The sequence below is a fragment of the Leiobunum rupestre genome, chromosome 6, assembly GCF_980474605.1.
Source record: "Leiobunum rupestre chromosome 6, qqLeiRupe1.1.hap1, whole genome shotgun sequence".
Classification (NCBI taxonomy): domain Eukaryota; kingdom Metazoa; phylum Arthropoda; class Arachnida; order Opiliones; family Sclerosomatidae; genus Leiobunum; species Leiobunum rupestre.
This window is the reverse complement of record NC_143389.1, coordinates 23,473,401-23,497,130: the sequence shown is the minus strand read 5'-3', so window position 1 is coordinate 23,497,130 and position 23,730 is coordinate 23,473,401. Positions and strand designations below refer to the sequence as shown.

The window sequence follows — 23,730 nt, the reverse complement described above, 5'->3', positions numbered from 1 at the left end:
GAAGCCGACTATACACACCGCCGCAACTTCTGTCAGTGGATTGTGAACAGAGTGCAAGAAGATTAGTGGGACCCTATTTCCTTCCGCCAAGATTGAATGAAGAGTCGTACCTGGAATTTCTGCAACGAGCCCTACCAGAGCTTCTGGAAGATGTTCCGTTAGCGACTATAGGCCGCGGATGTGGTTCTTGCACGATGGAGCACCACCACATTTCAGCCGTGCCGTGAGAGACCACCTCGATGCGACATTTAATTTAAGGTGGATAGGACGAGGAGGAACTATTCCATGGCCAGCGCGATCTCCCGATTTGAACGCTTGTGACTTCTATCTTTGGGGACATCTGAAAGACGTAGTTTATAAAACAGAGGTCCGAGATGTTGACGACTTGCGCCAGCGTATTGTCGATGCATGTGAGACAATTCGAAACACACCAGGCGTGATTCTACTCTTATCGTTAGCTACTTAACGAAAATAATTTTTCGTTAGCTAATATAATTTCAATGGAGCCAACGAAAATTTTCTTTCGTTAACTCCTAACGATAAGAGTAGAATCACGCCCCTGGGGCGTGATTCTATCTTTTTAGTAAAATCGAGACTCGTAAAATATAACGAGTTTCTTTTAACGAGCGCTTAACGAATTTTCGTTAAAAACGTATTCTATCTCGAGTTTCGTTAAGCTCTCGTTAAATTTTTCTCGTTATTTCCGAATTCGTTTTGGTAACGAGTGATGACGTAGTTCCGATTGATAAGCCAATGAAATATGGTGTTACAAAGGTGCCTTTTTTTAACATTATTTAAAATTTATCAAATTTATCATTTGTTTCATAACCCATTCTTTTTAAGTTCTCCTGCCCAATAATAGGAACCTGATAGCAACCCACAGCGTAAAAGCGTAATGCAATCAATATCTAGTTAGGTAATAATAATACAGGGTGTTTCAGAAGTCAGTACAGTAACTTTGAGGTGTTATAGAGGTCGAGTAAAGATGTATGACTGAAGTTTGGCCTAAAAACGCCTAAATGTAAGCTTCCAACGAACACAAGAACTCAGATAGAAAGCCGGTTTTAAAGGGGTAGTAGGAAATTGTACTACCACAAAAAACTTATTTTTTAAAGCAAATGCTCAAAATGTCGTCCTCCAGCTCCTAAACAAAGTCGGCAGCAATGAAGAACACGCCAAACGGACGAATGATTGTACCCCAACGAATGCGCGACAGCACGTGTGCTGGTCGAAGGTTCGTTAAGGAAGGCCTGCAGAGACAATTGAGAAAATAGACCAACAGACCTTGAAATAACGTTTTTAGTCGAAGCGAAACAAATGAGTAGACATGTTGCTAGAAGAAATGTCCAGTCCTGTTTGGAAACCGCCTAGCAGCAGGTCTAATCATTTGTTTCGCTGCGACTAAAAACGGTATTTAAAGGCCTGTTGGTCCTGTATTTTCTCCATCAGTTTGAGATTACTACCCGTCATGGAGCGTTATCGATATACCACTGAAGAACTTGCGGACATTCATTTAACGAACGGACGAGCGGATGGTAATGCAAATGTTGCTCAACAACTTTACCGTGAAAGGTACCCGAACAGAAATATCCCAAATCCAAGAACTTTCACGAATGTCCATCAGCGACTGCGCGAGACAGGTGCAACACGGGTAAGAAATTACTGTTAACTTTATTTTGAAGACGAGATATTTAGGATATTTCTTTAGGCAATCAATCAAGACCTTGGCCGCCCAAGGGATATGCGCAATCCCCGGATGAAAGCAGATGTCCTGCAGGCATTTCATAACAACCCTTCAACCAGCACACTTGCTAGCTGTCGCGCATTCCTTGGGGTACAATCATTCGTCCGTTTGGCGTGTTCTTCACGATGACGGACTGCACCCTTATCACCGGCAAAAGGTGCAAGATCTCAAAGCGACCGATTTCCCATTGCGCCTGGAGTTCGCACGATGGTTTTCCGAGCAAACCGCCCAAGATCCTGTTTTTCCAAGATCTGTACTGTTTAGTGACGAAGCCACATTTTCCAGGGAGGGCATATTCAACACGCACAACCAGCATGAATGGGCCCACGTCAATCCACATGCGACATTTACCCGTGGATTTCAAGAAAAGTTTAGCGTAAATTTGTGGGCTGGAATCGTTGGAGATGTGTTAATTGGTTCGTACATGTTGCCGCCAAGACTAGATGGGACGACGTACATGGTTTTCCTTCGTGACGTCTTACCTGACCTTCTTGAAGACGTCCCGTTAGCAATTGTAAGACACATGTGGTTTCAGCATGATGGGGCTCCGGCTCACTTTTCCTTGCGGGTACGAGCGTTCCTCGACGAGCAATATCCCGGGAGATGGATTGGCAGAGGAGGTCCAGTCAGATGGCCTGCAAGATCACCGGATTTAAACCCACTTGACTTTTTCCTGTGGGGGTGGATGAAGGAACTTGTCTACGAGACACCAGTGGAGACGGAGGTGGATTTGGTCGCAAGAATACACGCAGCATCGGAAAAGATTCGTACCACACTTGGAGTGTTTCAGGCCGTACGTTCATCCCTTCTTCATCGCTGCCGACTTTGTTTAGGAGCTGGAGGACGACATTTTGAGCATTTGCTTTAAAAAATAAAAGTTTTTTGCACTCGAAAATTTAGAGTTTTTTGTGGTAGTACAATTTCCTACTGCCCCTTTAAAACCGGCTTTCTATCTGAGTTCTTGTGTTCGTTGGAAGCTTACATTTAGGCGTTTTTAGGCCAAACTTTAACGCTCTCTAGCGCTTTTCCTATTCGGCGCACAGGATCGCGACAAAGACAGTCCTACATCTTTACTCGACCTCTATAACACCTCAAAATTACTGTACTGACTTCTGAAACACCCTGTATATTAATAAATTCTTTAAAATATTAAACATGTTTTCGTATACTTTGCTATCAACTGGAACAGCAGTACTCAGAGAGCCAGAAAGGCGATTTTCCAAAGTTTGACAAAGTTCTAAAACCAAAATTCTTGGAAGTCTGAACAGCTTTTTGAGCGTATATTCACTTAAGTCCCATCAGGAATTCATACATCGAACTTGGAATGGTTATCTCGCCCGATTTCCGTCTCTATCTAGGGGACCTTTTTTTTTTCATCATTTTGACGTCAGAGCATACGTGTTTTCTCATACGTTCTCCATGTAGCGACGGTCATCTCGTCATTCGGACTTCGCGGTTCTCAAGGGCATTGTAACTGCTGCCAATTTGACAGCGCTAACAATGCCGGACTTAATCCTTCCACATGGAGAGGTCGGGAGAGCGAGCTGACCCGTCGCTATCAATGGTGGGGTTTCAAACCCTAAATTTCGAAATGGCCGGAGAGTCGAACAACAAAAAACTACAGTTGTAAAAACGGGAGGTTGCGCGGGGTAAAAACTCCTAAAGAGGGGAGACGCGTGCGAGGGGGCGATTTTTTTTTTTTCATACACGTCACTGAAAACGGTCCCCGAGATCTTACCATAGGGAATACGGCCGGATAACCATTCCAAGTTCGTGGTATGAATTCCTGGTCCCATGCATTGTTATTTTCATTTTCAAATAATTGCCTTAAAAACTCCATCCTAAAGACACCACGTACCGCCATTATAATCTATATTTTCACACAAAAATGATGTAAAATTAAAAAAAAACCTAGTGAACTTCAACCTTTAAAAAACCACCAAATACTTTCGTCCAATGGGAGCACAGTCGTAACCATTTACGAGCCAAAATAGCTCTCGTTATCTTTAACGAATAAGCCTAACGGATTTTCGTTACCGTTAAGAGATAGAATTGCTAAAAATCAGATTTCGATAAACTTAACGATTTTCGTAAAATTTAACGAGTAACGAGCCATTTTTAACGATAACGAGAGAGATAGAATAAGGCCCCTGGTTCGTCTATCATTTTTACGACGTTGTCGTTTGTGCATTAGAGTTCAAGGTGGGCATTTCGAAAAACTCTTGTAAATAATGTGAACGGTGCGTGTAACCATGTTTTGATAAATAAAAACATACCATTAATTATGTGCTGCTGGTTTTCCTACTATCAAACACGACTAGGTTACAGTTAAACGTCGAAAACTATTACAAGTCTTGTTTTTAAAGCTTCTTCGTAAATTCACAATCAGGAAGGGCATACTTCCGTACGATATTGTAATAGTATTTTAATATTCGGTGATCCTTTTATCACTTTATCTCTAAAAAACAAACCATCATTTTAAGACCACAATTGTGATCAAGGCATAATAAGGATTTCACATTTGCGTGAATTTCGGTGTTTTTTAGGTCAAATTTTGAAAGCTTGTATCTCCTAAACGGTACATTTTAGGACCATGGTTCATTAGACATTTTCAACTCGTATTGACCCATAGAGGGCCTAATTTGAACCCTCCTATCAATTTGTAATATGGTTATTAAACGCACTTATGTAATAACGCCAAACCGTGCGAGGTAACTCAACAACCAAGGTAACATTCTAAACAGTACAAATAGTAGTGTTAATGGTTTTAATATCTGGTCGGTTCTATGTGCGGTTATGGCGCTATAAAGGGCCAAATTTGAACCCTCCCTTCAATTTGTAATATGGTTATTAAACGCGCTTATGTAATAACGCAAAATATCATTTTACTTGAAAACCGTGCGAGGTAACTCGACAAACAAGGTAACATTCTAAAGGGTACAAATAGTAGTATTAGTAATTTCAATATCATGTTGGTTCTATGTGCGGTTATGGCGCTATAAAGGGGCAAATTTTATCCATCCATTCAATTTGTAATATGTTTATTAAAAGCGCTTATGTAATAACGTCAAAAATCATTTTTCCATTTTTCTTGAAAACCGTGCGAGGTAACTCGACAACCAAGGTAACATTCTAAACGGTACTAATAGTAGTGTTAATGGTTTTAATATCAGGTCGGTTCTATGTGCGGTAATGGCGCTATAAAGGGCCAAATTTTAACCCTCCCTTCAATTTATAATATGGTTATTAAACGCGCTTATGTAATAACGCTAAATATCATTTTTCTTGAAAACCGTGCGAGGTAACTCGACAACCAAGGTAACATTCTAAACGGTACAAATAGTAGTGTTAATGGTTTTAATATCAGGTCGGTTCTATGTGTGGTTATGGCGCTATAAAGGGCCAAATTTTAACCCTCCCTTTAATATGTAATATGGTTATTAAACGCGCTTATGTAATAACGCTAAATATCATTTTTCTTGAAAACTGTGCGAGGTAACTCGACAAACAACGTAACATTCTAACGGGTACAAATAGTAGTGTTAGTAATTTCAATATCATGTTGGTTCTATGTGCGGTTATGGCGCTATAAAGGGCCAAATTTGAACCCTCCCTTCAATTTGTAATATGGTTATTAAACGCGCTTATGTAATAACGCCAAAAATTATTTTTCTTCAAAACCGTGCGAGGTAACTCGACAAACAAGGTAACATTCTAAAGGGTACAAGTAGTAGTGTTAATGGTTTTAATATCAGGTCGGTTCTATGTGCGGTTATGGCGCTATAAAGGGCCAAATTTGATCCCTCCCTTCAGTTTGTAATATGGTTATTAAACGCGCTTATGTAAAAACGCTAAATATCATTTTTCTTGAAAACTGTGCGAGGTAACTCGACAAACAACGTAACATTCTAACGGGTACAAATAGTAGTGTTAGTAATTTCAATATCATGTTGGTTCTATGTGCGGTTATGGCGCTATAAAGGGCCAAATTTGAACCCTCCCTTCAATTTGTTATATGGTTATTAAACGCGCTTATGTAATAACGCCAAAAATTATTTTTCTTGAAAACCGTGCGAGGTAACTCGACAAGCAAGGTAACATTCTAAACGGTACAAATAGTAGTGTTAATGGTTTTAATATCAGGTCGGTTTTATGTGCGGTTATGGCGCTATAACGGGCAAATTTGATCCCTCCCTCCTATTTGTGATTAAAGGCGTTCATGTAAAAACGGAAAAATTATTCTGTTTCGAAGATTAGTTGTAGTACTATTCGAAAATTGAAGTCAGTTCTATTTGCGAATTATCATAGCGAAAATTGTTCTGCTAGGAGAAGAAAACACATTAATATATAAAATATAAACCAAAATAATAATATATAATTATCCTAATTTTTAAAAACGCTTAGTTTTTGTAAGAGTTAGAAAAAACGTTTCATTTTTCGTTTATAAAAAAAATGTTTATAGTTTAATTCAGTCTTTGGTTTTTGATATTTTATTTTTGGTGCTGCAGGAGTCCAGCGATATCCAGAATATAAATATGAAAACGTCTCTTACTGCTTTCCCCCTTTTTTTCTGGCAGATTGACGGTGGTCTATGGAAAGGGAATAACGAAACTATGCGCTTACAAGCGCCAGCACGATTTTACGAACCTTGGAAACTAGGTACTAGATTACTTGTTTTAGAATTTGTGTCTTATTTTATTTTAGACCCGAAACTATATTGGCTATATTATAATTAATGAACTAAGAAAATATTTAGGGAGACAACATAACCCCCGAGATGATATCATGATAAATATTCCAAGAATTCAAACTAACTTTGCTTTCAACGGCGAGGCTTATCCACTCACGGCCGTTTTCAATTTTGGGATAGAGTAGAACTCGCGTTGCGCGTCAAATAGTGTGAGTGTGTGCAGACAGTTTGCTTTGGAGCGGTCTATCTTTTCATAATTGTTCGAAATGCCGCTATTTATATGTTCACTCTTCGAACCTGAGTTCCCCAATGTTTTTTTTTCTTTTGCCACAGACACCTAAAGTTTTCATGTTTTGTTTCGTTAATAGATTATTTAAACTAAATTAAAAATATTAAAAAAACCCGGTATCTCATTGGTTCTGTAAACCTTTCGACTTCCAACGCGATTGGAAGTTTTTCCTTCGCTCCTCTGGTGCCGTTAGTAAATAACTAACGGATGCCGGCGTATCGTCCCAACATAGTTAATACCCCTAAGTCTAAATAAATACATTATTAATAACACCTATCTCGGATTTTAGCAGTAACATGCCGTAGAATAGGAGTTTCGTACAAAAGGACTAAAGATTAAATTGGTCTTTAGCGAAAACGATTCTCTTGATGTTTTCAACATTATAGAATCATTTAATTAAAATAGGAACTTAGATTTCAAGTTTGAGAAATTGTTTAGTTAATTTTACTTATTGCATTTTAAAGTGAAATTAAAATGTGTAGTTTAATTATGTCTAACACTTGTTTTATCACAAATCCGTTTGATGGCGCTTTCTACCGCCAAGTTTGTAGTCGGCATATTTGTAGATAGATGGCGATAGCGTTTCCACCGTAACAGTATTTGTACGGTAACATTCGGAAGCAGCTGCTTTCCCGCTTTCGGGTTGCTGACCTTGTACTTTTAGCCGCTTCAGTATTACACACAATATCCCAAAGACAAACATGTATTTCGTTCTAAATATGATGTCAAAAGAGATTAGAACAAAAACAGTTCTCCAAACTGAATAAACTGTTTAGAGCTCTTACCAGTTAAAGCCTTAAAGGTGCAAATATTACTTTTAATCTAATTTTATATCTTCATTTATTTCGTAATGTAGTCAACAATACATTCACAATTAGACATCCCGAAGTGTAACCCACCGATTTTGTTCAAACTCGGGGGATTGGTAGACCTTCATGTATCATGAAAAATCCTAAAGGGAATTTATTCAATGGGCAACCGTTTTGCCATGGCAACGAGAAATGTTTTTGACAACACAAAATATTAAATTTTCCCATTGAAAATAACATGGGATTTTTACCTCAAATTGATCAAAAGTTGATCAATTTTGATGTTTTTTTTATTAATTTTTATCAATTTTTTAAATTTTTGGCATTTTCGAAATTTTTAAATTTGTTAAAATTTTTCACAGGGGGGTCCTACGAATCGGTCAGAATCCCATGTTATTTTCAATGGGAAAATTTCCATTTGTTGTTATCAAAAACAGTTTTCGTTGCCATGGCAAAACGGTTGCCCATTGAATAAATTCCCTTTAGGATTTTTCAAGTTATATACTACTATTTGTAATTAATTTATTTTGTAATTACTAGGATTTAAATCTGTACCTATTTGATTGTAATTATGAATTTATAATGAAAAAATGTTCTGTCCTTCTATGATTTATTGTTTGTTAATTTTACAACTTCTACTTTGTTTACTTATTTTTGCAATTTGAGTTGTTAATCAAAAACTTTGAATTAAAATAAATTTGAATACATGTAACACATAGCATTTACCGTCCAATTTATTCAACATTAGAGACTTAATTAACTCACGTCATCAATTTGGAAGATTTATCCAATATTATTCGTTGTAAAAGGGAGTATTACCTCTAGGGCGTTTTTTACTAAAGGTTCCCGAAAAAATTAATTATGAGCTGCGCCCAGCGCCAAAAACTTTTAAAGCGAAAGGCTGAAGCGGCGGCGCAAATTTTGTTAGCTTGGTACCCTACTAACTCTACTAACGAAATTTAATAATTATTAATCAAATGTTATTTGGTCATTTTAAGTAATTTTAGTAAAAATCATTAAAAACTTTTAAAAAATTTGGTAGTTACCCAATTTTGTTAGTTTTCCCTTTTTTTAGGTTTAACTCAATTATTTATTTTAGGTTTTACCCAATTTTAATGTTTTCCCAATTTTTTTTATTTACCCATTTTTGTTAAATTTTCCCAATTTTTTAGTTTTTACCAATTTTTGTTAGGTTTTACCCAATTTATGTCGATTTCCAACAATATTATGTGACTTTACCCAATTTTGTTAGTTTTTCCAATTTTTTTAGGTATCCCAATTTTTCAGTTTTTACCAATTTTTTTTAGGTTTTACCCAATTTATGTCGATTTCAAACAATATTATGTGACTTTACCCAATTTTGTTGGTTTTTCCAATTTTTTTAGGTTTTACCCAATTTTGTTACTTTTTCCAAATTTTTTAGGTTTTACCCAATTTCGTTAATTTTTCTAATTTGTTTTTAGGTTTTACCCAATTTTGTTAGTTATTCCTATTTTTGTTGATTTTCCCAATTTTGTTAGTTTTACCCACTTTTGTTAGTTGATCCCATTTGTTTTAGGTTTTACCCAATTTCGTTATTTTTTCTAATTTTTTTTAGGTTTTACCCAATTTTGTTAGTTTTTCCTATTTTTGTTGATTTTCCCAATTTTGTTAGTTTTACCCACTTCTGTTAGTTGAACCCATTTTTTAGGTTTTACCCAATTTTATTATTCTAACACATTTTTGCTAGTTTTTCCCATATTTTTAGGTTTTACCCAATTTTGTTAGTTTTACCCAATTTTGGTCGATTTCCGACAAATTTATTTGACTTTATCCAATTTAATTTAAATTTTCCTAATTTATCCTAACTGTGAAAATTTTCGCAATTTTACCCAAGTATGGCTAAAATTTACCCAAAAGGTGAATTTGAGTAAACTTAATTTTTTCCGAATTTTTGAAAATCCCATGCTTTTTTAAATGGAGATTTTTTCGTTTTGAGAGGCCAAAAACTTTAAGGGTTGCCATGGCAAAACGTAGGACCAGCGTAACTTTTCAATTGGTAAATTTTCATGATAACATAAGGTCTGCATACCCCCTAGTTTCATCAAAATCGGTGATTTAACCTCGGGTACACTCCTCGTCAGTGAATATATATCATTTGAACATTAATAGCATTTGAAAACATTATGATGAATTAATATTATTTCTTGAATCTCTAAAAATATCCCTAGAGGCAATTGTTTTCACACAAACGTTCACAATTAATGATTTTTGTATAATCGGATATAAGGCATGTTTGTTCTGAAACTATAGAATTGTCGCTTGTATATAGGTCGCCAAATTCTAACATAGTGGATCATTCTCCACATTATGGGATTTTAAACAGGGGAGGCACGTATATCTCAAATAATGAACTTTTGGAAATTATTTAAATAAAGTTTATACGTATTTGCCTTAAAACAAATCCTTTGGAAAATCGTACGAGACTATATTATTAATTTAAAATCTTAGCTGTGAGACAACTTTACACTAAAGAGATATTACTTTTTATGTATGAAATTCAATGTTGTATACAAATTCTTACAATACCAGGAATGATGAGCTAGGGAATGTGATTTGCGGAAGATTTAACAAACGAATTGATCAAAAATATACAACGTATTTAGGCCCAAAATTGTTTAACAAGTACTGGATAATAACTTAAAATTATGTTATTCGTTAACAATGTTTAAATCAAAAATTAGTCAATGGTTAAATGACGTAGGCATAGATGATTTGAATATTTTGTTGGATACATGAGCGAAATGAAAATATAATATCAATCAATAAATATTTTTTATACTAGAATATATATTTCAAGAATATAATGTAAGAGATCTCAGCTACGCACGATAAATATTGCTCATGTGGACTTGAGATGATGCAATATGTAAAAAAAATTATAACTTAATGTGTGCATCAATAATTTAATATTAATAATAATAATACATATTATAAAAAGACATTATTCTAATATAAAGAGATACAAATACCATTTTTAGAGATCGAGTATCAAATATTGGTTTTCTAGCCACGTCAAATACCAAATCGATCATTGAAAACGTCGAATAGTTTGGTCGAACATTTTTTAATTAAAAACAAGGCCAGTTAACTGATTAAATTCCAAATAATGATGTATTTGGTCTTGGTTATAAACTTTTAGTTTTACTTTGCTGCTCTAGAAAATTCGAAAACCAGTGAAGGCTCAACAATCTAGCTAATAAGAGAGCTAACAGCTGACTGAGGACATGAACAGACTTACATTGTTACGTCTTAACGGAATTCAATACGAGATTCCAATCATTGCACGTCATTCTACAGAAGGATATTTTTATGGAGAAAACATTTTGGGAAATTCCATCACGTTCTCTTTAATGACCTGGCCAGGAATTAAAAAAAAACCCCCTGCGGTTATTCGACCAGTTTTTGGAAATATTTGAAAATAGCTGGGAAGCTCGGGCCCTTGATTTGATAGTATTATTTGTATAATAAAAACTTAAAAAAGTGTACGCTTAAAGGGAATATAACCTTAAGTATTTCTGCCACCCTCTAAGAGTACCAATATTGGTCACAATAATTTGACGATTTTAGAAATTTTCGGCTCTACACATCATCACCTAGTTCGCGCGAATTTGAAACGGCCACAAAGCGGGCTTCGGGCCTTCGGCTACTTGCTTTGACTCGCAGAAAAAACAGGCATTCAATTTAAATTTCTTTACTGTATATATACTCCTAATTAAATTTCAAACTCTAATTCAGAAAACGCCTTCCCTTTTGCAAAACGCGGTTTTCGTCGTATTAACCATTTTGCAACGTGTAATGAAATAGTTAACGGGGTAATTGGAAATCTGAAAACAGCCACTCCTCCAAAGCTGCGCCGTTCACTTTCTAAATGCCACTTCCTCGGCCACTTTAAAGTCGGCTTGTAGCAAAACGGATCAACTCTCTAATGAAACGAAGCGAGGCTCTCGTTAATAATAATTACGTATACAAAATTGACTTGAAAAAAGGTCAGGTTAAAAGCGTCCAGTATATATGGGGCATCGTAGTCTGGACTTTGACAGTGTGACCTTCAATTTGGAACCCGGAAAACAACAAAACGAAGGAGAGAGTGAGTAGAAATATAACACCAAGGCGCTAATACGTAAAGAACGGAACAAGTGGTGGCTGGTAGAGATTATGTGCGATACAATGCTAGTAACCTCAAAATTATAAAATCGCCCCCCTGTACGATTATTTATATATCTCCGTTACTATTTAGGATAGGTGACTAGTACTTATATTTAAAGATTGATAATATCTTCAGCTACTAATATATAATTGTTAAAAAAATTAAATATAACTACTTTTCATTTTTTAAGTAAAAAAAACAGTTTTCAAAAAAACGAAAATATCTTTAATTAAATGTAGCCGCCAAATGGCGCCATCTACGAAAAAACGTCATAAATCATAACATTTACGACAGTGTGTCAGAAACTAAGAATTTATAGCCCGGTGTACCTAGTAACTAAGACCATACCACCGGAGGCCTATCATCATAGTGCCCTACGCCAGCGTCCCCCTAGCCCGGACAGGTGACAAATCCAGCATGGGTAGCAGAACCCTACTACTGATGGTCGCACCTTTGACGCAAGCCACTCAACCCAACAGAAGGTGCAGCAATGGGTGGGCCAATCCCCACTTCGCACACAGCAGTGGGATTAAAATGGATGCTATAGCAACTCCAGCCGACACCCTACCTACGTAGGTAAGGCGTCAAACCCTTTGGAGAGAGCTCCTAAATTGGAACGACGAGCACACAGCAGCCCAAGTAACCCGGCACAGCTGGCACCGGAGATCCGGTGGGCTCCAAAAGGCTGGGAAACAGGACCGCCGTGCCCGCATATGGAGGCCCGCCGCCCCACAGCAGGCTACCCAATCCGCCGAGGTGGCCAGTTTGCCTGGACCCTCTCCGTTAGCCACCGCCCTTATGGGTTACAAGAGCCGGACCCCGACTCCCCGGTAAAGCCACCAGTTATTGCACACTCTAACCCATTTAGGGCCTAACATTTACGACAACCACTTCTCGTTAATTTGGTGTATTGCACATGAAATCCGTTAAATAGCGGCCCAGATATAAGAAATTGAATGATCTCTATCGCCGCCATTTTGAAATGGCCGCCATCTTGGATAGCTGGGCGATTGAACCCCACACCACCGATTTTTGCATATCTAAAGCACCCCTGTTTATGAAAATAGCATTGAAAATTAGCCACTTTTTTGGTTATCGAAATATCATCTGGCTCATGGACTAGATATTTTAGTTCTAGCTGGGGCCCGGCTGAAGGACGGGCTACCCAGCTAGTCATCTATATATTGAAGAGCATGAACAAGAGCCATAACACAAGAGCTGCAAAACACGAAAATCGCGTACAATACAGGTTTTTTATCATTTAAACTTTTTACATAGTTTAGAGTAATCTTCAGAAAATCAATGAGTTTTCCCCTGGCTCAAATTTACGGAATACATTTAATTAAAAAGACTCCGAATGGCAGCGTGATGACTCTCCAGGCTCGCCATGATGGTGAACATTCATAAACGCGAAGAAATAATAGACCAATAATTGGGGAAAGCTCACTTTAATGTTAAATAAAGTTCATTTTCCCCCACACAATCCGTCAGGGATTGTGTGTATTGGGCCCACGTACAGTGTAGCCGATGCCACCGCCGCCGTATTCCACATAACTTTCTAAGAATTAGGCTTAAAAGGGCCAGGGATATCTTAATCGAATAAAATATCATTCCCTCGGTAGCCCGTTTCTAAACCTTTCAAATCGGAGAAAAAAGTTTATCATTTTTCCATTTAAGTGGTTTTCCACGATTTTCGACTTGAAAACTAAATTTCTTTTAAAATTAGGACTGACTTGGTTGTAAATTATATTTTTAGCTAGTAGTGATCATTTCTGAACTTATTTTTCGGTTTCATTAAGAAATTTTAAGTTTAAGTGAGGTTTCTGGCCAATTCTCGGGACCCAACATTCAACTTCGGCACTATTGTGATATTTGAATATAGTACTAATTGATACAGGCGCCAAAAAACTCCCAAAATCTTGGCTACCTTATTTCCAGAACCAGGTAACTGGAAAAATTCATTTTATCTAAAAATTAATTTAAATTAACGTGTTCTTGTTTCGCTACTTTATTTACAAAACCAGGTAACTCGAAAAATTTATTTCGATAAAAATCCTGTTGGGTTTATTAAGTTAACGTACAAGATGATTGGAAATTTGTTCAAATTTGAATTTAAAATTTAAAATTGGGGGGATTGTGTGTACTTAAATGTCCGTGACATCTTGTTTTATTCTTTATATTAAACGTTTTTAGTGAAAATATTAGTTTTTGTCTTCAAGAGCACGCCCTGAGAGTCGGTTTCAAGTATTTTAACTTTAACGTTTTCCTCGAAGGTAATTCTAGGAAGCGCTACATATACTTGGCCGTGAGCGAACATTGGTTCTGGTAAATATATTCCAATGCTTAAGAGTGTTTGACCCTGAGCTTTTTTGATAGTTACTGCGAAAGCAACTCGAACCGGAAATGGCTTTCTCTTAAGAACAAAGGGCATATTTGTATCAGAGGGAATAATAATAATAATAATCAGCTAGGCTAATACCCACCTAAGTCACCAAGCGACTTTTGAGCTAGGTCTCCTCGCGAAACGAATACCACTTCTAAAAGAAAGCGATGCTCTAGTTGAATTTTAACTAAGGTTAAGCTACTTTCATCATTCTAAATCATTAAATTTTATTTTATACTAGCTGGGGTACCCGGTATTTCCCGGAAGTATATGCCTATTTGTATTATATGGTATAGTACCTCTTCTTATGAAAATGTAATTCCGACACATTCAACACGAAAATAGAACGCTGCAATAACTGTCTCCACGCATGGCACCGTACCCAATAAAACCAACTGGTTAAAGACGTTGACTACACAATAATTTGCCTTTTATTATACGGTCTAGTGTCTATAGAAGAAGGCTTTTAAATTTATTTTTCAATAATTTAAGCTTGTTTCTTGTGTATGCCTAAAGAACTAAGGAACTCCGTCTTTTGGCTAAGATCAAAGTGTAGTTTCTTGTATATAGCGGATATCATCATTATTAAATTTATTAAATTGATTAAAGTTGTTTTGCCGATCGTAACAGTCGAAAACCACAGTCAAGGTACCATGAGATAGTATACCAAATGTGGTCGACCTAGCTAAGTTGAAAACTTTAGATTCCTATAGCGGACAAACATATATACAAACATTCATCTTTATGTATATTAGACATTGTACTAGATCTGCCAATACCTAGGCAACCGGGAATAGGTATGTCAAATGCATGAGAATAATAAGTCTGAACTTTTCCGAAACCTCCTGAGTCAGCTTTCGGCACAGCATTGCCCGTGAATTCAAGGCGAAAAATACACACAGAGAGAAAACTTGAAATTTCATTTGGTTGAAGCGGCGAGGCAATGTCAAATACTGAAGCTAACGGCAGGAGGCTAATAAATCGGTACTCTTCCGAGATCTCCCCTTTGAGCTTTTAACACAGCTATCTTTAACTGAGTATAGAAAATATCACGGGAGGGAATACGGTCGTTCTACTGTATTGCCCCCGATTTTTACGCGGGAGGGTGCTTTATCCAGATTTGTGAAAATTGTATTTTCACAAATGTTTAAGATTTGTTAATAAATAAAGGGTTAATTAAAAATCAGAGACTACAATGTCCGAGAATCGATATCGTAGTTTCTTTGGCACAAATCAAAACGATTCTACAAAGCGGAAACGCTCCCTACAAAGAACCAAATATGGAGGAAAACGTATTTTGCTTCGAAAAACGCACATTTTCGTCAAGCTGACGAATTTTTATTAAATTAATTAACCGGTTAATCCGAAAACAGACAGCACAGTCTTTGAAAAGTCATACCGTACTCTATTAACGGCGAACGCAAAGAATTTAAAATCGCAGAAAACGTCGATTCGGAATGACGTTGACCAACGAAGGTACCAAACGTCGCCAGTGCCCCCGCCAGCAGTAGGCACAAGTAGGCACGTGCCTATGTTCAAAAATTTTAGGTCTATTTTAGGGGTCTCTAAAAGTTTAAAAAAATTGCCTCTGGGGCCTCCAAATGTGATTTTTAAATTTTATTTATTTTTAAAAATTGGTCATCTAGCCCCCTAAAAAAAGAACTCCCATTCAATTCCTATTTCCAAGAGTCCTAAATAGCCCTAACAAAACGTTCTATTTTGAACCACCTATACTCGAAATCAATATTACTTGAGTACACAACCAAAGGCAGCGAACTCTGTAGTTTCTGCTTTTGGTAGTGTACTCTTTTAACATTGATATAGAGTATATAACAAAAGACTGGCCCGGGGTGGGGAAGTCCGTCGTGCAAGGAAAGCAGCAAAAAAAACCACCTGTTCGCCTCAGTGATAACTTAGCTCCAACCAACACAATAAACATAAGCTTAGTTTCTAGGAATTCTACAAAAGGGGGCATAAAGTGAGAAACTGGATTTCTTTAATACGACTTAAACCGTTGCAACGCTTAAACGAAGGGTAATCCCCGCGGAGCTGAACTCGAAGCGTAAAGCATCGTACCAGTCACTACTTTGAATAGAGAGCGTCCTGGGGATTAGGGTTTTTTCTTTTTTACACTTTGTCCCTTTTGCGAAATCACGTGATATCAGTGACCACTGATCGTAGAGAAAGGAGTCCAAGGACCTAGACCTTCGGTGGTCGGACTTGTCCCAGATAACGCGCGTTTCTTCATTTCGTTTTCTGCTCCTGAACAAACAGGTAGTTCTCAATTTCGATTCTCTCCCAGTCAAATTTTTTCTAAGTCTCTTCCGAGACTAACTTTGCCAATACCGCCTTTTTAAAGGCTATTTAGCTGTTTTAAGCTAATTTTTAAACAGCCTTTTTCAAGGCTAATTAGCTATTCTAGCTAAATTATTCAAAAAGCCTTTTTCAAGGCCAATTAGCTATTCTAGCTAAATTATTCAAAAAGCCTTTTTCAAGGCAAATTAACTATTCTAGAAAAAATATTCAAACAGCTTTTTTCAGGGCTTTGATATAGCTGGTATTTTAAAAAGTCTGTTTGAAGACTACATAGCTTTAACTAAGCTTTATTTTCTTAAACCTTTTTAAGGTTATTTCGCTATTAGTATATAATAGTAGCATTTTGAAATATGAGTACCAGAAATTTTTTATCTGGGTCCCAAAAACGAGAAAAAACGGTAAAGGGAAGATAGTTTCGTTAGTAGTCAGAAAGGTGCAATGGCACGTTTTTTGAAATCGTCGGCGCAAAGCCATAACTATAGTTCTGAGAAAAACCTAGTCAAAGAATTGGGAAAGGGTTTAGAATCCTTGGGGACTGATAACAGTCACTGTTTTAGTAATACTGCTGAAGTTCTTCCAAACGTCAGTACTGATATGGAAATGGAACTGACTCACGAAGGAGAAATTGCAGAAGTAATTGTAAACCCCAACTCTAACCCTGCACAAAATACATCAAACATCGTGTCCAATTCAAAATAAATGGGCTTACACGCGTTGAATAACTTGGATATTAGTTCAGCCTAAACGAAATCCTTTTCCTAAAAGATTAATTGGCGGTAAAAATCGAGGTTTCAATTCTTCTTGGTATGACAAATATCAAATGATTGAATATTCAGTTGCAAAGGATGCAGTGTATTGTTTTTGTAATATAGATAGATGTAAAGATACGAAATACTTGCCACTCTCCTCCTCTTTGTGAATATTCGATCAATAAAAATGAATATTCGCCAATATTTTCCAGGTCTATTTGATTCAACGAATCGAATATTTGATTTGGTATTCGATCAAATATTTTGCACACACCTACAAATAAGCTTTGAAGACTAAATTCCAATAAATTAAACAACTTTCTACCACGAAATATCAAGTAAAAACTTAAAATAATAAATTGCAACTGAGTTTTTTGTAATTCCCATTAAGAAACTATTTATTTACGACATTTATACGATGTAATCAGATATCATTAAAGTCTAACTTAAGTAGACTAGGGTAATTATGAATAAAATATTATTAACAATTTAAATGATTGCGAAATACGTATCAGTTCAATGTAGTATCGAGTACTGCTACTGTGACGTCACAAAACATCACGTACGCTTTATCCTATAGATACAAAATTTTTTCCCAAAATACATCTGTTAAAAAAATAAAGTTGAAAATTGACCATGTTTAAGCGATATGTGACTGTTATGCAAAAAATGTGTTTTATTTCAATTAAGCGTGAAATAATGAAATAATGTTTACATACAGTAGAGATGTCACAAATGCATCTCAATATCGGATTGAAGAAGAGTCTTCCACTGACAGCAGTTCCGTCAAAAAAGGTTTCCCTATAATGCTGTTTAGCACCTCTTTTATAATACCGTAGAGTAATAATAAAGTCCAATAAATGAGTTAATTGTGATATATTTCCAATATGGAAATGGGGTCTAACAATATCTCTTTGCACATGGTTTATATTCACTCTTTTCAAATCAGTGAAAATGGTGAGAAACCCCCCTCAATTTACTCAATTTATTCCATTGGGAGACGAATGCGCCCACCTCTCGTCTTATTGAAATTACAATGTACAGTTGGTTAGTGAAACATTTATATGTATACAAAGACACTATACTTCATGAAGTATCGTGTCTTTGTATACATATAAATGTTTCGCTAATAATTTTATTATGACTCATAAATTTTTTAGATTAGAAGATTATAATGCGTAGTTAATAATCGCACTAGCTAGACGATAAATATAAAAAAAAACTAAACTAAATAATCCGGCGCAAAATTAAAACTTAATCTGGATGCATTTATGAAAATAAAAACAGATCCTTATTCTTTTAGTTTTCGATTATAAGGAAATTCTAAATTTTGGGTTTACGATTGCAGTTTGGAGAAATGCAAATACTGCAACGTATTTTAATGAACTGTCTGTTAGTATTGGAGCCGAGTTGCAACCATCGGCTTCGCAGAAACACATATGGCCGCCGCCTCTGGATTCCGACATGCACACGTGGTCGACCAGAAACAAATTTATTTGCAGGTTTTTCGTGCAAGTTCTTCGAACTGTATTATACGCTAAACAACGAAATCACATCATAAGTGGGGGGGGGGGAAGAAATAATTTCATGAGGGTAGCTTACGCGTTTTGGTGACAATTTTAACGCAACATCCTTTGCACTCTTTGATGGGAGGCTGATCGTGGTAGGATACGCTCCTGTTGAACGGATCGTCGCATCGAGGGTCGTTCCAGCTCTCACATTCGTAGCACATTACCTCCCCTACAACACCGCCACCAGAATTTAAATTTCTTGTAGAAAATTGAGCTCACAAAAAATAGGAAATATAGAATTAAATATCTTAAATTATAAGGGGTTCATGGGACGACAATGACCAACAATGTAAGTTTTATACGGTTAACATTTTAACTATAGTATGTAGTTCTCGGAATTGTTTATTTATTATCCACAAACTTTCCGATTTGTTTAAAAAACGTTGGTAAAATGAATATCATTTTAACTTATTTAATTATGTTTTTTACGCAACCAAGCATTTATTTGAATAAAAGTGGTATTTATTTAAATAATTGTTTGTTTTATTTAAATAATAGGCTTATTCACTTTCGATTATTCAAACCTTTTACAATTTTTACTCAACTATTGGTTATTTAAATAAATATTATTTTATTCATGGATAAAAATTAATCGAATAAATACGTTATAAAAATTATTTTAAATTGTTAGAAAAATAAAGAAAATTCTAGCGGGATAGCCCAGCTATTTGAGGTTATCTAATCTTGAGCAAGTTGAATTCCCCCCGATGTACCACGGTTTCCTTTATCTTTCTCTCCCGAGCGCCAGAAATGCTAGAACGACGAACGATGATCAAGTATAGTTTTTACAATTCCGATTATTATAGCTGGTTTGCCCGAGGGAATACGATGGCACACGATATCAAACGCACAGAAGTGCACGGGTCTTCATTTTATCTGATATAAATCCATAGTGTAATCAACAGTTTGTGTTAAAGCCCTTTCAAGCCAGGGTTTTTTGCTCTAATGTACTAAACCGACCACTTCAGTGTTTTATAAAGCCATTTTAGGCCATATTCAAATTTTTCATGTTTAGTTGAAGGAAAACGCTAGTAGGCTTAAAATTTTTAGTGCTGTGAAATTAAGCTAGTATCCCGCTGGTCGACTTGACATTAGCGCTATACTGATTCTAACCTGTTATTATTGAATGACACAAAAGTTAAGACACAGCTAATAAAGCTAGTTTCAAATTTGCAAGTCGTATTCTAAATATTGGTTTTGAAAAATGATCCAAAAAAAAACTTATAATTTATTTATTATTATTTAATTTAAGTGCTACTGATTATTTTTATTTTAAGGTATTTGTGCTCGAGAAATTATTTAATTATATTGCTTATACGTTTATAACTAGTGCAATACGTTGATATCAATACTTTCCATTATCCTAACCTATTTGAACATTTCCCAAATTAAGCCAACCTCACCGAACCTAATTTAATCTAATTGAAAATTCTGGTTTTTAATACCAAATGCTTTTTTTTGTCTTAGATTCAAGGTTGGTAAACGTACACTATTGCCTTTGAAAAACATCAGGAGCACCCAAGAACTTAGGTGGTCTATTTCTACGACACACCAGATGTATGCGGAATTGGGATGTCCTTTCTCCGTCATAAACTTACCTAAGCATTCTTCCTCAGCCACCACGCCACTTAAATTATAAAAATACACAACTGAAACAAATAAATTTATTCTTACCTATATTTATAAAATATTCAATTTTAAATACTATTTCCTAACGATTGTAAAGATTGGATTTAGTTCATTTACCGAAAATGGAAAGCGAAAGAATCTTAGGACAGCGATATTCCATTGTTAAGCGACAGCGGCAGATAACGAGTCTGTCCCGAAGTTGGTTAGGAATCTCAATGAAACCTAACGAGGCTAAGGTCCCGTCGTAACGGCGTTTTTCGGCGAAATTATTTACGGTTTGAATAATTCCCGAAAAGAACATTATGTTGAGGAAACAGTAATTACTTAAACATCCGCTCTTCTACCAGTTATCCTAATTGGAAGACGCGTTCGCATTGTAGCAAGGCTTTCGTTGTTGTATAGCTAAGGCAGTGGAAGGATTAAAATTTAATTGCACGGTAATTAGACGTCGTGGCACGTTATGATTATAAAAATATAATAATATTAATTATTCTATTTGTTAATAAATTTTTCGAAACTTTTATAATAATAATAATAATATAATTATATAATAATAATAATTCAATTCAATTCAATCACTGTTTATTTCCTGCAATTCAACATGTTTTACAACACTTTTCATAGAGTTACAGGTTTTGTTATATAAATATATGTGTATGTGTATATATATATATATATATTTTTTTTACATTAAATTCATTTCTCGTTAACAAAGATTGTCCGTCAAATCTAACGTTATACAATTTTATACAATTTTAAAAGCCATTCTAAACAAATAGTTTTCGTCATTTAACATCATTATTTATATATCTTCATAAAGTGCATTAGTTAAATCCTTCTGAAATTTATATTTAGATCTCTCAAAAATGTCTAAATTATTATTAAATTTATTCAAGTTATTATATTCGATTTGCGCTCTTTTTAGGGCGCTTAAACTCGTTTTAAACTCCGAAATATAAAATACATCTTTTGTCCTAGTACTGATTAAGTTCGTTTTTAATTTAATACAAGGAAGCAGTTCGTTAGAATCAACATAGTTGTGTAACAATTTAAATAAAAACATGATGTCTAAGTATTTAAACCTTTGACACATTGTAAGTAAATTTAATTTGTTCAGGGTGTCATTATAATTGTATCGAATTTTTTTATAAAAATATATATATATATAATATATCTATATATAATAATTATATATAATAATAATAATAATAATAATATAATTATATAATAATAGTAATGTAATTATATAATAATAATATAATTATATAATAATAATATAATTATATAATAATAATATAATAATATAATAATAATATAATTATATAATAATAATATAATTATATAATAATAATAATATAATAATAATAATATAATTATATAATTATCTCTCAAATCCTTCTCGAATTAGTGAAGCGTTTTACTCTGTTACTCTGTTTTTAGTGTATCAAATTCGTGGTAACATATTTGTTATATACATGTAGTACAGTTTTTCAAATGTGATAATAAATGTGAAATTTACATCGTCTAAATGCTTCACCATCCCAAGTATAAATTGTTGAAGAAAGGTGAGGCTCAACAAAATACTTTTTTTTAAATATGAGGCTTGATGAAAAAATAACCTATATGTTTCTCAAGAAGTTGAATTTTACATGGAATGAAAAAGTAACCTTCAATGAAGGTTTAGTTCTGCTACAGTCTTTTCTTTCGCACAGCCGGGGTTATTTTTCTACTAAATCAGAAGTGGTTTTTAAATAACACATTCAATATTAGAAGACCTAAGTAGCGAAATATGCCCTTACAATATTTTTCAGAGCATGTACGAGTTAGCTAGAATACCAAACCTGTAATTTGTCTTGATCTGTTGTTTTTACAATGAGGTACCGCACTTCCAACGTAGTCCTAGTTACAGTGTAAACTAGGCTTGAGATGAGAACACACATTTCCGCCAATTTAATTTTTAAACTAAAGAATTTAGACGGCACGTAATGAGCTGAAAAATGTGAATTGCGAAATTGTTTAACATGGCTTAGAGGAAAACAGTATCGGGAAATTAATATAGGTAAAACACCCGCACTCAACTACTTCAATAATAGTAGGCTAGAGAGCGAAAATATAGAGAGAGGTGGTGGGCATCTCTATGTACGCGAGTGGGAAAACGCCACAAGTACTTTACGTGGTGGCTCATTCGACCACTCTACGAGCTAGTCCAACATTTTCGGATTGCGAAATATGTTATTAAATTTTGCTAACTAATTAGAAGGCAATTCTTTTTAATTTTAAAAATAAATGTACAAGGTATCATTTTATTACAGAATAAAATGAGTTGATGCGCGAAAAATGTGAAATATAGCGAATCAAACGTGTGTCTATGACTGAGATCAATAATGGACATGAATTTTAGAGGATGGCGTTAGTTTTGCCTTTTTTACACCTTCTTTACCTTTATTTCAATACAATTTAACATTTTAACGAATGAAAGCGTTTCTTTAATAATAATAATAATAATTAACTAGACTAACACCCAAGGCTCCACCTTAGGCCTAAGTCATCTATCGGCTTTTAATGCCTTTAAACAAGTGGCTGGGTTACAATGCGTAGGAGGGTGGTGCAATGCTCGAAATGGATACCCAGGTAGCAAACAGACGATTATTATACGCCTAGATTTGATTTATTTAAAACGACTTTTCGGACGTCTTATATCAGTCAACCAATTCACCTTAAAACACGGTTTATAAAACGCTTGCCTTTGCAACGCCGTATATATGTCGCGATAAATACAGTTATAATGGTTTTTTGTAACATTTATATTGGTAATATTTTGAAGCTATAGTGGGTTTAAAAATTCGTGTTTAAAATAATCTTTAATCGTTATTTCCTGGTACATAAATAGTTTTTATTATTTCAGTGGTGGGCTTCCCCCGCATACAAAAGTGGGCTTCCCCCGCATACAAAAGTGGGCTTCCCCCGCATACAAAAGCATAACACTCAAATTGTAAAGTAATTTATAAATGTAAAATTTTGTAAAAACTTATTTAAAATCGTTCGTTTAATTAGGAATAGTCAAGTATTACAAATCATCACATAATTTCAGTTATTTATAATTTCGTGAAATAGTCTGTCTGCTTCTTCATCATCTCCAATTTCTGGATCTTCTCCTGGTTTATCTTTTAATTTTCTTTGCTCTTTTTTCCTCTGAGAAGTCAACTTGTTATTGATCCTGGTAGAAGATTGTTTTAGCTAGTCCTTGATTATATCTTCCATCTCTCGTTCAGATGCTGTTTTGTAAACATTGTTTGATCTTACCGCACCTGTAATAATATATCACTTATTAGATTGGCAATATCAAACTTAAGGACATATA

The 23,730-nt window shown here is 35.1% G+C and overlaps 2 protein-coding genes across 4 annotated transcripts in view; both read right to left on the bottom strand.

Moving 5' to 3' along the window:
• LOC149940435 (arylsulfatase B-like) overlaps nt 1–6,617 on the bottom strand; it is a 34,400-nt gene extending 27,783 nt beyond the window's left edge. Inside the window, exon 1 of one of the 2 annotated variants that reach the window (XM_090177619.1) lies at nt 6,560–6,617. The gene's annotated coding sequence lies outside the window, so the exon portion shown is untranslated. Of the gene's footprint in view, nt 1–6,391; nt 6,409–6,559 lie in introns of those variants that run through there. The other variant, XM_090177620.1, reaches the window with a different exon arrangement.
• Nucleotides 6,618–18,409: 11,792 nt separating this feature from the next.
• On the bottom strand, nt 18,410–20,572 carry LOC149940434 (UPAR/Ly6 domain-containing protein qvr-like). 2 transcript variants are annotated; one of them, XR_016481287.1, is made up of 4 exons: nt 20,487–20,572; nt 20,339–20,367; nt 18,772–18,909; nt 18,410–18,706 (listed from the first exon to the last, which is right to left on the bottom strand). XR_016481287.1 is itself a non-coding variant. In XM_090178558.1 (4 exons), the coding sequence occupies exons 1-4, from the start codon at nt 20,527–20,529 to the stop codon at nt 18,480–18,482; spliced, it is 459 nt and encodes a 152-aa protein (XP_090034684.1). In that variant the 5' UTR covers nt 20,530–20,572; the 3' UTR covers nt 18,410–18,479. The 2 variants fall into 2 exon arrangements, 1 of the variants encoding a protein (XP_090034684.1); XM_090178558.1 differs by having other exon boundaries at nt 20,339–20,389.
• Between the last annotated feature and the right edge of the window lie 3,158 nt (nt 20,573–23,730).

What these genes read in the sequence shown, in the direction of transcription:
- LOC149940434 (XM_090178558.1), bottom strand. Translation starts at nt 20,529, where the DNA reads ATGGAATATCGCTGTCCTAAGATTCTTTCGCTTTCCATTTTCG. An exon ending in TCTTTCGCTTTCCATTTTCG is followed by an intron (nt 20,390 to 20,486) that starts GTAAATGAACTA and finishes TATTTGTTTCAG; the next exon opens with TTGTGTATTTTTATAATTTA. An exon ending in TAAAATTGTCACCAAAACGC is followed by an intron (nt 18,707 to 18,771) that starts GTAAGCTACCCT and finishes TTCGTTGTTTAG; the next exon opens with CGTATAATACAGTTCGAAGA.